Below are 13,764 nucleotides of genomic sequence, written 5' to 3' on the forward strand. Positions count from 1 at the left end.
TCTTTTGAGTCAGTCTTTAATCTGTGAAAGTAAGTTCTCACAATAGGGGAGGATGCAGTAATGTTGACGTGATCTCTCAAAACAAGGAAACAATAAGAATGAATGGACTCTACCATAGTATGCAGCCATTTGGTTTTGTCCAAAGTCACAGAAATCTTCAACTGAGATAAGGCCGAGGTTATTTTGTAGCTGTCACGATGATGAAATGTCAAATTATCAAATATGTCAAACTGTGCATCTTGAAGTAGCATAGCTCGTGGGTGGGGGTGACCAGACCCATTTGGGACACCAGTAAAACCACACGAAAGTATAAAACACAATATAATAATTTGTGACATAGTGAGAGGAGAAGTTCCACTTGTTTTACCACTTTTGAAGATGTTAGCAGACAGGGCTAAAGACTAGCAACCAAGGCCGACGGGTGGAAGCCCGTAGACAAAGCCAATGGCTGGAGGCAAACAGCAGGTCGATGGAAGGCTAGTAGGCAGGTCGATGGTGGAAGGCTACCAGGCAGGTCAATGGTGAAAGGCTGGTAGGCAGGTCGACGGTGGAAGGCTAGCAGGCAGGTCGATGGTGGAAGGCTAGTAGGCAGGTCGATGGTGGAAGGCTGGTAGGCAGGTCAACGGTGGAAGGCTAGCAGGCAGGTCGATGGTGGAAGGCTAGCAGGCAGGTCGATGGTGGAAAGCTAGCAGGCAGGTCGACGGTGGAAGGCTAGCAGGCAGGTCGATGGTGGAAGGCTAGCAGGCAGGTCGATGGTGGAAGGCTAGCAGGCAGGTCGATGGTGGAAGGCTAGCAGGCAGGTCGACGGTGGAAGGCTAGCAGGCAGGTCGATGGTGGAAGGCTATCAGGCTGGCCGATGGTGGAAGGCTAGCAGGCAGGCCGATGGTGGAAGGCTGGCAGGCAGGTCGATGGTGGAAGGCTGGCAGGCAGGTTGATTGTGGAAGTCTAGCAGGCAGGTCGATGGTGGAAGGCTAGGAGGCAGGTCGATAGTGGAAGGCTGGTAGGCAGGTTGATGGTGGAAGGCTAGCAGGCAGGTCGATGGTGGAAGGCTAGGAGGCAGGTCGATGGTGGAAGGCTAGTGGCGCGGTTGGTAGAGTGGCCGTGCCTGAGGGTTCCTGGTTCAATCCCCACCTTCTACCAACCTAGTCACGTCTGTTGTGTCCTTGAGCAGGACACTTCACCCTTGCTCCTGATGGGTCGTGGTAAGCGCCTTGCATGGCAGATCTCGCCATTAGTGTGTGAATGAGTGAATGAGACGGGATGAGTTTGCTAAGTACAAAAATGAGTCGAAATTTTTGAATGAAAGAAACTTCTGTTCTAAATGTGTCCTCTAGATGTCGCAATAGCAATTCTTTGTATCTTTGTATATGATGCTACATATCTAAAACACAACTAAAACACATGATGTTAGCGCACCAGTCGGGGAAAATGAGCAAACTACATCAATAACATCCTGTAATTTGATTTTGATATTATTTATTTATCTTGATGGATTGAAAATGAACACCAATGAGTTGACTGATGAACATTATCACATAATTGATTCTGAAAGTGTAAAAAAGGACAACTAAAGATAGAATACTATTGTATGTAAAAAAAAAAAAAACATGATTTGTACATTTTCAGAATGTGTTTGTTCTATTTGTAAACAAAGAAAACAATCTGCAATTTTCTTTATTTTTACGTTATCTTGCCGTGATTTTAACAGTCCGGCCAACTTGGAGTAGATCTTTCTCCATGTGGCCCCCTATCTAAAATTAGTTTAAACACCCCTGGCCGAGATCTTCCTACGAAAAGCAGATACGAGAAAAAAATCTAATTATGAAACGGAATAGATCCCTAAAGATTTGTTGAGTAATATCAAGGATTATCCGTCGGTGGCGTTCCCAGACATGTGGAACTATCTTGAGTTCCAGACGTCATTCTACACCACAAATTGTGGTTAAGTTTAGAGATAAAGTTTAGGTGTCATAGACCGTATACAGAATACAATATTTACACACTTTATATCAGTGAGTGTAAAGTTAAGAATGCCTCAATCAATGCTGCCTTGTACTTATAATAAAACTTGCTCCTCATCAAATTTCCAAGTCTGTTTTTGTACTCACTTTTGAATAAATTTTAGTGGCTGGGACAAAAGGAAGTATATCCCGTGTTTTTATTGGTTGTTTTGTTACACTCTTTTAACACAACACACGAAAGAACACAAATAATGTCATTGTGTTAACAGTGTCAGTCCAAAACTATTTCTATTCTCTCTTTATCTTATTGACTTATTTACCCAACAGACGTTCAACAGCCCCTTCACATTAAAGAGGAAGAGGATGATCCACAGCCCACCTACATTAAAGAGGAAGAGGAGGATCCACAGCACACCCACATGAAAGAGGAAGAGGAAGATCCACACATGAAAGAGGAAGAGGAGGGAGAGTGTGTTGTAGGGCAGGAGGAGGATGATGTCAGCAAGTTTCCACTGACTGTTGTCTCTGTGAAGACTGAAGAGCATGAAGGCAAAGCACCTGAGTCCTCACAGCTTCATCACAGTCCAAGTAAGCACATATCATTTTATTCTCAGGGCATTCAATCCATCACAACTGGACTGTTCACTTTGTCTTAGAAGACTCAGCACAAGTAGGCTTCATCACTTCATGCTCATACACTTCAAGTCTTAAATCTAATCATTGGAATTTAGAGGGGAACTGCACTTTGTGGGGGAATTTTTCTATCGTTCACAATCATTATAAAAGACATGATGGTGGATCTATATATATATAAAAAAAAATCACATTCTAATTAGGACTGGGCGATATGGCCTTTTATTAATATGTGGATATGTTTAGTCCATGTCACGATACACCATATATATGTGGATATGTTTAGGCCATGTCACGAATTTAGAGGGGAACTGCACTTTTTGGGAATTTTTCTATTGTTCACAATCTTTTTAAAAGACATGATGGTGGATATATATATATAAACAAAAATACATTCTAAGTAGGGCTGGGAGATATGGCCTTTTATTAAAATCTCTATTTTTAGTCCATGTCACGATACACCATATATATGTGGATATGTTTAGGCCATGTCACGATACACCATATATATGTGGATATGTTTAGTCCATGTCACGATACACCATATATATGTGGATATTTTGCCTTAGCCTTGAATGAACACTTGATGCATATAATCACAGCAGTATGATGATTCTATGTGTCTACATTAAAACATTCTTCTTCATACTGCATTAATATATGCTACTTTTAAACTTTCATGCAGAGAGGGAAACCACAACTAAGTCAATTTAGCAAAAGTGTATTTATTAAACAGTTATTAAGCAGTGGTACAAACATTCATGTCATTTCAAAACAGAAAGTGCAAGATTGTCAGACATTTTAAAACAAGCTATTAGTTCACTTCTGTGCATGATGTCACTAAGATGACATATCAAAACAACACTAAATTAAAGTGCACTTTCTGTACAGAACGCCACTACAATAGTTTAAAACAAATGAAGTGCACTTTTGTGCATGATGTCACACAATATATTTCAATAAGTGTCATATAATAATGAGCTGCATAATAGGAAATCAAATAGTGTATGTCCTTCACTATGTGGTAGGTTCCTGCGGACGATATCTCCTTCTGATGTGGAAATGGTTGCTTGGGCATTTTGTTGGTGTGGCACAGAACGGAGATGTTGACATGCAGAGTTTCAAGCACTCTTCATTCTCTAGCGGGTGACTTTTCAAATGATGCTACATTAGCAGTGCTGCTACTTTTTGTAGCAACGCTTTTGCCGCATACTTGTTCACCATCTACCCGCTTGAAGCCAAACCACCGCCAGACGATGGACCCCCTGCTGTTTGTTTTGGGAACTATTTCTTCCTTCATTTGTTACCAGATTGGCACCTTCTTTCTCTCGTATTACCAGTAGCACCACAGCTAACGTTACCATGCCGCTACCTGTCTGCTCCGTGAGAGCGTATGACGTTGCACACGTGACAGTATGTGACGTATGTAAGAAGGTGCGCTTGTTTTATGTCTCTGTGAGAAGGAGAGACAAGAAAGAGTGAGAAGAGCCTGTAGTGTAATGCCTGCAGCTAAAAGCAACTGTGTGAGAACGTATACTCCAATATCACCATATAGTCATTTTTATATCGCACAGAGACAAACCCACAATATATCCAGTATATTACATACATCACCCAGCCCTAATTCTAACTCATAAATGTAAATAAAAGTCCACTTGCAATGGAGCCAATGGGAGGTCCTCTATAACCATCCAAAATACACCAACAATACTCCATTTGCATTTTGTGGCTTGAATGTTCACCAAGTGTTAGTTGAGTTGAGTTTATTTGGAACATGCAAGCATACAACATGATACATCACACATGCATGCATACAACATGATACATCACACATGCATGAATACAACATGATACATCACACATGCATGCATACAACATGATACATCACACATGCATGCATACAACATGATACATCACACATGCATGCATACAAACATGATACATCACACATGCATGCATACAACATGATACATCACACATGCATGCATACAGCATGATACATCACACATGCATGCATACAACATGATACATCACACATGCATGCATACAAACATGATACATCACACATGCATGCATACAACATGATACATCACACATGCATGCATTCATACAATATGATACATCACACATGCATGCATACAACATGATGCATCACACATGCATGCATACAACATGATACATCACACATGCATGCATGCATACAATATGATACATCACACATTCATGCATACAACATGATACATCACACATGCATGCATACAACTTGATACATTACACATGCATGCATACAACATGATACATCACACATGCATGCAATATGAAACATCACACATGCATGCATACAACATGATGCATCACACATGCATGCTTACAACATGATACATCACACATGCATGTATACAACATGATACATCACAATTTCCAGTTTGTCTTTTCAACATGTTGGAAAAGGAGTAGGAAGACTTACTTACTTACTTACTTAGTCCTCTTGCACTTCAGGGCGCGTAGAGCCGACCATAGCAACCAGGTCTCTCCATCTGGGTCTGTTGTGGGCAAGGTGTTGAGCTTGTGCCATAGTCACATTGCAGGCCTTAAGGTCCTGGGCTAATACATCCAGCCAGCGAGTCCTGGGGGCGCCTCTAGGGCGTCTCCAGCCAGCTCGCTGCGGGTTGAAGTCCAGGATTTTGCGCGTGGGGTGTTCCCCCGGCAGGCAGATGACATGGCCATACCAGCGCACTCGCCGCATTGCCGCGAGACGAGAGGCTGGGAGCTGTTGGGTTAGCTCTCTTAGGGTCTTGTTGGTGACATGCTGGCTCCACGTGATGCCTTCTATCCTCCTGAGGGCTCTGGAATCAAAGCCATCTAGCCTGGCCGCCAGGATGTTATTCAGCGGCCATGTTTCCGAGCCGTACAGAAGGACAGAGATGACAGAGGAATTGTAGACCCTCAACTTGGTGTCCCGAGATATGTGCCGGTGTCGCCACAACGGTCTCCACAGGGACTGCATGACGGAGGCTGCAAGGGTGCGACGGCGGTCCACCTCTCGTTTGAGGTCGCCGGTGTTGGTGACTGTCGAGCCGAGGTATCTGAAGGTAGGGACAAAGTGGACAGGGGTATTCTCAAATAAGAAGGGTGGTGGGTCTGGTCCATCGCCGATATGCATGAGTTCGGTTTTGGACCAGCTGATTTTCAGGCTGAGCTGTTTGGTCTCCTCATCAAACACACCAAGGGCCTCCCTGAGCTGGTCAGCGGTCTCACTGAACAGGGTGGTGTCATCGGCGTATTCGAGGTCCTTTAGGGTGTAGTTTCCAAGTGACACCCCGGGGACTCGCACACAGACTCTGGACATCAGGTGGGCGATGACACAGTTAAATAGTTCTGGTGCGGCAACACAGCCTTGCCTGACCCACTCAGAGTCTTTACAGCTCACCCGCACACAGCTTTCTGCACCCTGATACAACTGCTGAAAGAGTGTGGTGATTTTAGTTGGGACTCCGAGGGACTTCAGGATGTTCCAGAGGGACCCGTGGTCCACAGTGTCGAAGGCAGCCTTAAGGTCAATGAAGGCAATGTAGAGGTGCCGGTCCTTTCTGAGCTCCCGGGCCTTTTCTATTAAGAGCCGGATGGCAGAGATGTGATCCATGGTGGAACGATTGAGCATGAAGCCGGCCTGTTCTTGGCGGCGTCTGCTTCTGGTTGCAGGTAGAGCTCGGGTGAGTAATATGCGGGTAAAGAGTTTACCGGGGATGGAGAGGAGTGTGATCCCTCTATGGTTGCTGCAGGTCAGCTGGTCTCCCTTATGCTTCCAAAATGGTAGTATAATGCCCCGCCTCCAGTCATCAGGCAGCGACTCAGAGACCCACACATGGTTGATGATCTGTGTGAGCCAGAGGATGATGTTGTCTCCTCTGGCCTTCAGCATCTCTGCTGTGATGGTACATAAGCCAGGGGCTTTTCCATTCTTGAGTTTCGTTAGGGCTGCTCTGACTTCAGCTGGAGAGACAGGGGCGGTGGAGCAGTCCGGGATTTTGGTGGTGTGGGTGGTAGGGGTGGGGTCTTCTGGGGCAGGGGGATGGTTGAGGAGCTCGCTGAAATGCTCCTTCCAGCGGCTGATGCAATCCGCTTCAGTGGAGAGGATGTTGCCAGCCTGATCCTTGACTAGGAAGCAGCGCTGGCGGGGGCCCACTTTCCCTTTGCGGAGCAGGTTGAAAAGCTGCCGCAGGTTGTTGTTTTGGGAAGCCGTCTCCATGGCTGTCGCCTGGTTGCTCCAGAAGTTCGCCCTGTCGCGTCGAATAGGCAGATTGCGTTGGCTGTTGAGGCGTCGATACAGGTCCAGGTCTCCCTGCAGACGGGCTGCTCGTCTGTTATTCACGATATCTAGTGTGTCTTGTGATATCCAGGGCTTCTTGGTGGCAGGTCTCGTCCGCCCGATTGATTCTTTGGAAGCCTCAATGACCTTGTTTTTAAAGTGAGGCCATTCTTTATCAATCCCACTGGAGAGGGCATTGAATCGGTTTGCGATGGAACATCTGTACGTCTCCATGATGGTCGGGTCTTGCAGTCGTGAGGAGTCTAGCCTGGGGGAGGCATTAGTTAATGCCCCTGCCTTGAACTTCAGCCGCATGTCGGCTATCAGCAGGCGGTGGTCGGTGTTACCAAGCTGTGCACCTCTGAAGACACGGCAGTTGGTGATGGATGTTTTCCAGCGGCGGGATATGAGGATGTGGTCGATGGCTTTCTTTGTTTTTCCATCTGGGCTGTACCAGGTCCAATGATGGATCCGCTTCCGGGGAAACCAAGTGTCGGCGATGCAGAGGTTGGTGGCTCTGCACAGATTAAGCAATCGTTGGCCGTTATCATTGGTGGTGCTGTTGATAAAGACGGGACCTGTTACTGCCGGGAGGGTGAGGTCCTGGGTGGAGATTGTAGCATTGGCATCTGTGAGGACGATGACAATGTCATGAGGGGGGGCTGCCAGGATGGCGTCATGTAGCCGGTCGTGGAAGGTGTCCTTTGCCTGGTCTGGGGTGACATCAGTTGGGCTATAGGCGACAATAACTGTCATCTTCCCATGTTGGTGTAATAGACGGACAGAGAGCAGTCTATCACTGACTGGTTTCCAGCTGATGATTGACTTCCTCCGGTATAGCGGGATGGCTAGGGCTACGCCGTAGAGGCCTCTACCATCATTTGGGCCACTCCAGAGAAAAAGGTGGTCGCCGGCGGTGGTCTCTCCAGTACCGCGCCAGCGTGACTCGCAAAGGCCAGCGAGTGTAATGTTGTAGTTGGAGAGTTCATGGGAGAGAAGTGTTGCATAGCCGGGGCGTAGGAGTGTTTGGACATTCCAGCAGGCAATGCGGGTTTTGTAACGGAGATCCAAATGTCGTAGTTCGAGGGCATGCAGGGGTCTGTTGCCAGGGTAGTCCGTCCGGTTAAATCTAGTTGCTCTGGTTGGATTCGTAACTGTTTAGTTTTCACCATGCTGGGTAGTTGGCCCTGCGATGGCTAGTCAGCTGGTGGGGCTGCCACCTTACAGCATGCTGACAGGCTGTGAACCCCTTACGTATGGCAGGGGGTTCGGCGGAAGCTGCTCATTAGTGCCATCCTGGTGCCGTGAGCCCCCCGAAGGTTACAGGTTCACCATGCACTGAGCCCAGGCAGGCACCAGGTAGGTTTAAGCTGTCGCACCTCGTCAAGGTTACACAGTTCCTTGTCCTGGTGGGGTGAGGCCCCCAGAACAGCGACAGCGGCCCCCAGGACAGCGACAGAACAAGTAGGAAGAAGCAGAGCTTATTTAATTCTACCCCTTTTCTTTTACATAACAGTTGCGAACACTTTTGTTCACTTCCTGTTCTCAATGTGTTCACAATATACTCCATAAGTAATCACAATAAAAATAAATAAATAATAATGAGTGAAGTAAGTTATATTTCATATGGTGAGATGAGTAAGATGATGTAGAAAATGAATAATGGATGAAATAAATTGAGAATGTTTATCTTCTTCTTTGTACTTTGTAAACACTTTAAGTGTGAAGAGTTTCTTGAAGTGGATCATATTAGTACATTGTTTGATTGCTTTGCTTCATCCATTCCATCATTTAATTCCACATACTGATATACTGAAGGTCTTAAGTGTTGTACGTGCATAAAAATGTTTTAAATTACATTTTTCTCTAAGATGATATTTCTCATCTTTATTTGAGAATTGTTGTACATTCTTGGCTAGCAGGTTATAGTTTGCTTTGTGTATCATTTTAGCTGTTTGCTAATTCACTATGTGGTGGAATTTCAGTATTTTTGATTCAATAAATAAAGTGTTTGTATGTTGTCTATATCCAACATGATGTATTATTATAACTGATCTTTTTTGTAACACAGTTAATGAATGAAGTGTACTTTTGTAGTTATTTCCCATATTTCTACACAATAAGTCAGATATGTAACACTAGTGAGCAGTAGAGAATATGAAGTCATTTTTGTCCCAGGACTTATTTTGCTTTATTCATTATTGCAATGTCTTTTGCCACCTTATGTGGTATATTTTTTACATGAGATTTCCAGTTCAATTTATCATCTGTTATTACACCCAAAAATCCGGTTTATTTTACCCATTCAATGTCTACTCTGTCCATTTGGACTTCTCCTGTAACCAAATAGCATTATTTTACTTTTACTGAGACTCAAAGATAGTCTGTTTTTGTCAAAGCATCTTTTTAATGTGTTCATTTCTTCTGTTATTATTTGTATTATTTTCTGTGTGTTCTCTCCTAAACAGAAAGCAGTTGTGTCGTCTGCAAATAAAACTAACTAAGTCCTTTGTAACTTTACAAATGTGGTTTATATAAAGATGAAACAATCTTGGTCCCAGTATTGATCCCTGGGGTACACCACAAGATATATCTAGCCGTGTTGACATATTTTCGCCCATCTTCACATATTGCTTCCTGTTGGTTAAATAGCTTCTTACCCAGTTCAAGACCAACCCTCTGATGCCATATCCTTCTAGTTTTGTTATAAAAATATCATGATTAATTGTGTCAAATGCTTTAGTTTAGTCCATGAATACTGCGGCCGCACATTCTTTACCATCTATTGCATTGCTCATTTCTTTTGTTATTTGGATTAATGCTATCCATGTTGAGATATTTGCTGTGAATTCTGGTGTGTAGTTAGTAAACTGGTGTATGTCTCCATTCTTATAAATTGGTACGACTTTTGCAATTTTCATTTTGTCAGGGAATTTGCGGGTTAGAAATGATACGTTGCTGATATATGTCAGAGGTTCTGAAATGTCTTCTATAACCTTTTTTATGGTTACCATATCTATTCCATGACAGTCGGTTGAGGTCTTGGATTTACAATGTTTTACAATTTTGATTATTTCTTCTTTAGTCACGTTCTTAAGAAACATGGAATTGGGATTTCTGTCTATGAGCTCACTCAAGTCCTCAACTGATCCATCATCTGCATTTGGAAATCTTTGTTCCACATTTTTTCCAATATTAACAAAGTAATCATTAAAACGTTCAACTATTTGGTTCATATTGTCATTTTTTGTATTTCCATGTAGAAAGTACTGGGGGTAATCTTTCTTAGCAGCATTTTTAATGATGCTATTTAGGATGCCCCATGTTGCTCTCATGTTGTTTCTGTTCTTCTTTAATAATTGTCTGTAGTATTCCTTCTTACATGTTCCTAGTATACCAATTAGCTTGTTTTTATATTTATTATACTTATTTTCTGCCTCTATAGATGTCTGTGTTATTAATATTCCATATAATGTCTTTTTTTTGTGACAAGCATTTTTCAGTCCTTTTGTCATCCATGGTTGGTTGTTTTTCTTTTGCTTCTTACTAACTTCTTTCCATGGACAACATAAACATTGATATTATACATGTGGGCCAATATATATATATATATATATCTTTATATATATATATATATATATAGATATATATATATATATATATATATATATATATATATATATATATATATTTGATGTGGCAAGCTACTTTTGCAGTGTATAGCTTAGCTACATTTAATTGAGAGTATTGCTTAGCTCCATTTAATTGAGAGTAACTTGTAGCTTAGCTTACTACATTGTCCAGGTAGCTTGCCCATCACTGTCTATTTGGCCTAGCTCACATGTCAATAGTTTGAATACTGCAAACTTCAATACAGTAACACCTCATTTGTTCTGCAGACGTCCAGCGGGTGTCAGCGGGGAGTCATGAAGAGGAGTGGCACACCAGTGTGGGACAGAAGGAGCTACAGGCCCCCTCCCACATTAAAGAGGAGCAGCTTCATGATGAAGATGAAGCTCAGTCCTTACAGCTTCATCACAGTCAAAGTGAGGAGAACAGAGGGGCGGAGCTTGTAAGTCAACACATCACAGAAGCTGATGGAGAGCATTGTGAAGATATCAAGTCAGAACCAGACAGCATCTTTGCTCCACTGTCAGACATGGACCACATGATGTCACACTCTTCTGATCACAGTGACCACATCCAAAAACCTTTGGAGAGTAAAAATGACTCTAAAGGTGATACGAGACATCACACTAACAACAAACACTTTGAGTGCTCTGAATGTGGGAAATCATTTAGAAAGAAGAGTCATTTTACAGAACACATGAGAACACATACTGGAGAGAAACCTTTTGCTTGCTCAGCTTGTGCTAAAAGATTCAAAACTAAGAAGGAAATGATATTACACATGAGAACACACACAGGTGAGCAATCTTTTGCTTGCTCTGTTTGTAAGAAGAGTTTCTCCAGAAAGGAACACATGACCACACACATGAGAACACACACTGGAGAGAAACCTTTTACTTGCTCTGTTTGTAAGAAGAGTTTCTCCAGAAAGGGTGACATGACCACACACATGAGAACACACACTGGAGAGAAACCTTATGCTTGCTCAGCTTGTGCTAAAAGATTCAACACTAAGAAAGTCATGATCACACACATGAGAACACACACAGGTGAGAAACCTTTTACTTGCTCTGTTTGTAAGAAGAGTTTCTCCAGAAAGGGTGACATGACCACACACATGAGAACACACACTGGAGAGAAACCTTTTAATTGCTCAGCTTGTGCTGAAAGTTTCAACACTAAGAAGGAACTTATATTACATGTGAGAACACACACAGGTGAGAAACCTTTTACTTGCGCCGTTAGTAAGAAGAGTTTCTCCAGAAAGGAACACATGACCAGACACATGAGAACACACACTGGAGAGAGACCTTTTGTTTGCTCAGCTTGTGCTAAAAGATTCAACACTAAGAAGGAAATGATATTACACATGAGAACACACACAGGTGAGCAATCTTTTGCTTGCTCTGTTTGTAAGAAGAGTTTCTCCAGAAAGGAACACATGACCACACACATGAGAACACACACTGGAGAGAAACCTTTTTTTTGCTCTGTTTGTAAGAAGAGTTTCTCCAGAAAGGGTGACATGACCACACACATGAGAACACACACTGGAGAGAAACCTTATGCTTGCTCAGCTTGTGCTATAAGATTCAACACTAAGAAAGTTATGATCACACACATGAGAACACACACAGGTGAGAAACCTTTTACTTGCTCTGTTTGTAAGAAGAGTTTCTCCAGAAAGGGTGACATGACCACACACATGAGAACACACACTGGAGAGAAACCTTTTGCTTGCTCAGCTTGTGCTGAAAGTTTCAACACTAAGAAGGAACTTATATTACATGTGAGAACACACACAGGTGGTAAACCTTTTACTTGCGCCGTTTGTAAGAAGAGTTTCTCCAGAAAGGAACACATGACCAGACACATGAGAACACACACTGGAGAGAGACCTTTTGTTTGCTCAGCTTGTGCTAAAAGATTCAACACTAAGAAGGAAATGATATTACACATGAGGACACACACAGGTGAGAAACCCTTTGCTTGCTCTGTTTGTAAGAAGATTTTCTCCAGAAAGGAACACATGACCACACACATGAGAACACACACTGGAGAGAAACCTTTTACTTGCTCTGTTTGTAAGAAGAGTTTCTCCAGAAAGGGTGACATGACCATACACATGGGAACACACACTGGAGAGAAACCTTTTGCTTGCTCAGCTTGTGCTAAAAGATTCAACACTAAAAAGAAAAGTATATTACACATGAGAACACACACTGGAGAGAAACCTTTTGCTTGCTCAGCTTGCGCTAAAAGATTCAACACTAAGATTGAAATTATGTTACACATGAGAACACACACAGGTGAGAAACCTTTTTCTTGCTCTGTTTGTAAGAAGAGTTTCTCCAGAAAAGAACACATGACCACACACATGAGAACACACACTGGAGAGAAACCTTATACTTGCTCTGTTTGTAAGAAGAGTTTCTCCAGAAAGGGTGACATGACCATACACATGAGAACACACACTGGAGAGAAACCTTTTGCTTGCTCAGCTTGTGCTAAAAGATTCAACACTAAGAAGAAAATTATATTACACATGAGAACACACTCAGGTGAGAAACCTTTTACTTGCTCTGTTTGTAAGAAGAGTTTCTCCAGAAAGGAACACATGACTACACACATGAGAACACACACTGGAGAGAAACCTTTTACTTGCTCTGTTTGTAAGAAGAGTTTCTCCAGAAAGGGTGACATGACCATACACATGAGAACACACACTGGAGAGAAACCTTTTGCTTGCTCAGCTTGTGCTAAAAGATTCAACACTAAGAAGAAAATTATATTACACATGAGAACACACACTGAAAAGAAACCTTTTGCTTGCTCAGTGTTAGAATAATTATGTATATATTATCACACTAACTTTAGTATCCTTAAAGTCTGTTGCTTTAGTTATTAGTTATTGTGCTCAAGTTAGACTTTTCTATTTGTGCAAGGACAAAAACTTCTTGTCTGAGGGGTGGCCTCAGCCACAGATGTTTTCTTTGTTTTAGCCCGCTAACAGCCAAGGACTTCAAGGACCTCAACGAAGATAAGACGACAACACGCAGACGAAGCAGAGACTTTAAGGACCTCAATGAAGATAAGATGACAACATGCAGACAAAGCCGAGACAAGGCGAAATCACAAGGCCCCCACCACATTCTGTCACGTATTGTGCGTCCTGGACCTGCTTTGCATAATATATGTGACCACTCCTTTTAGAGGCGGCCTCAGTGATGT

At 42.8% G+C, this 13,764-nt stretch overlaps 2 protein-coding genes across 2 annotated transcripts in view; both read left to right on the forward strand.

The window, feature by feature from the left end:
• The first annotated feature begins 492 nt into the window (after window positions 1–492).
• Window positions 493–13,764, forward strand: part of LOC140680178 (uncharacterized) — a 65,403-nt gene continuing 52,131 nt past the window's right edge. Inside the window, exons 1-2 of the mRNA XM_072916558.1 lie at window positions 493–514; window positions 2,289–2,549. Coding sequence (XP_072772659.1) covers window positions 493–514; window positions 2,289–2,549 — 283 coding nt within the window. The remainder of the gene's footprint in view (window positions 515–2,288; window positions 2,550–13,764) is intronic.
• Window positions 11,387–13,632, forward strand: LOC133570730 (uncharacterized). Its single transcript, XM_072916518.1, has 2 exons — window positions 11,387–12,338; window positions 12,843–13,632. The coding sequence occupies exons 1-2, from the start codon at window positions 11,387–11,389 to the stop codon at window positions 13,379–13,381; spliced, it is 1,491 nt and encodes a 496-aa protein (XP_072772619.1). The 3' UTR covers window positions 13,382–13,632.

Source organism: Nerophis lumbriciformis, linkage group LG28, assembly GCF_033978685.3.
Source record: "Nerophis lumbriciformis linkage group LG28, RoL_Nlum_v2.1, whole genome shotgun sequence".
Classification (NCBI taxonomy): Eukaryota; Metazoa; Chordata; class Actinopteri; order Syngnathiformes; family Syngnathidae; genus Nerophis; species Nerophis lumbriciformis.

What these genes read in the sequence shown, in the direction of transcription:
- LOC133570730 (XM_072916518.1), top strand. Translation starts at nt 11,387, where the DNA reads ATGACCACACACATGAGAACACACACTGGAGAGAAACCTTTTACTTGC. An exon ending in ACATGTGAGAACACACACAG is followed by an intron (nt 12,339 to 12,842) that starts GTGGTAAACCTT and finishes GAACACACACAG; the next exon opens with GTGAGAAACCTTTTTCTTGC.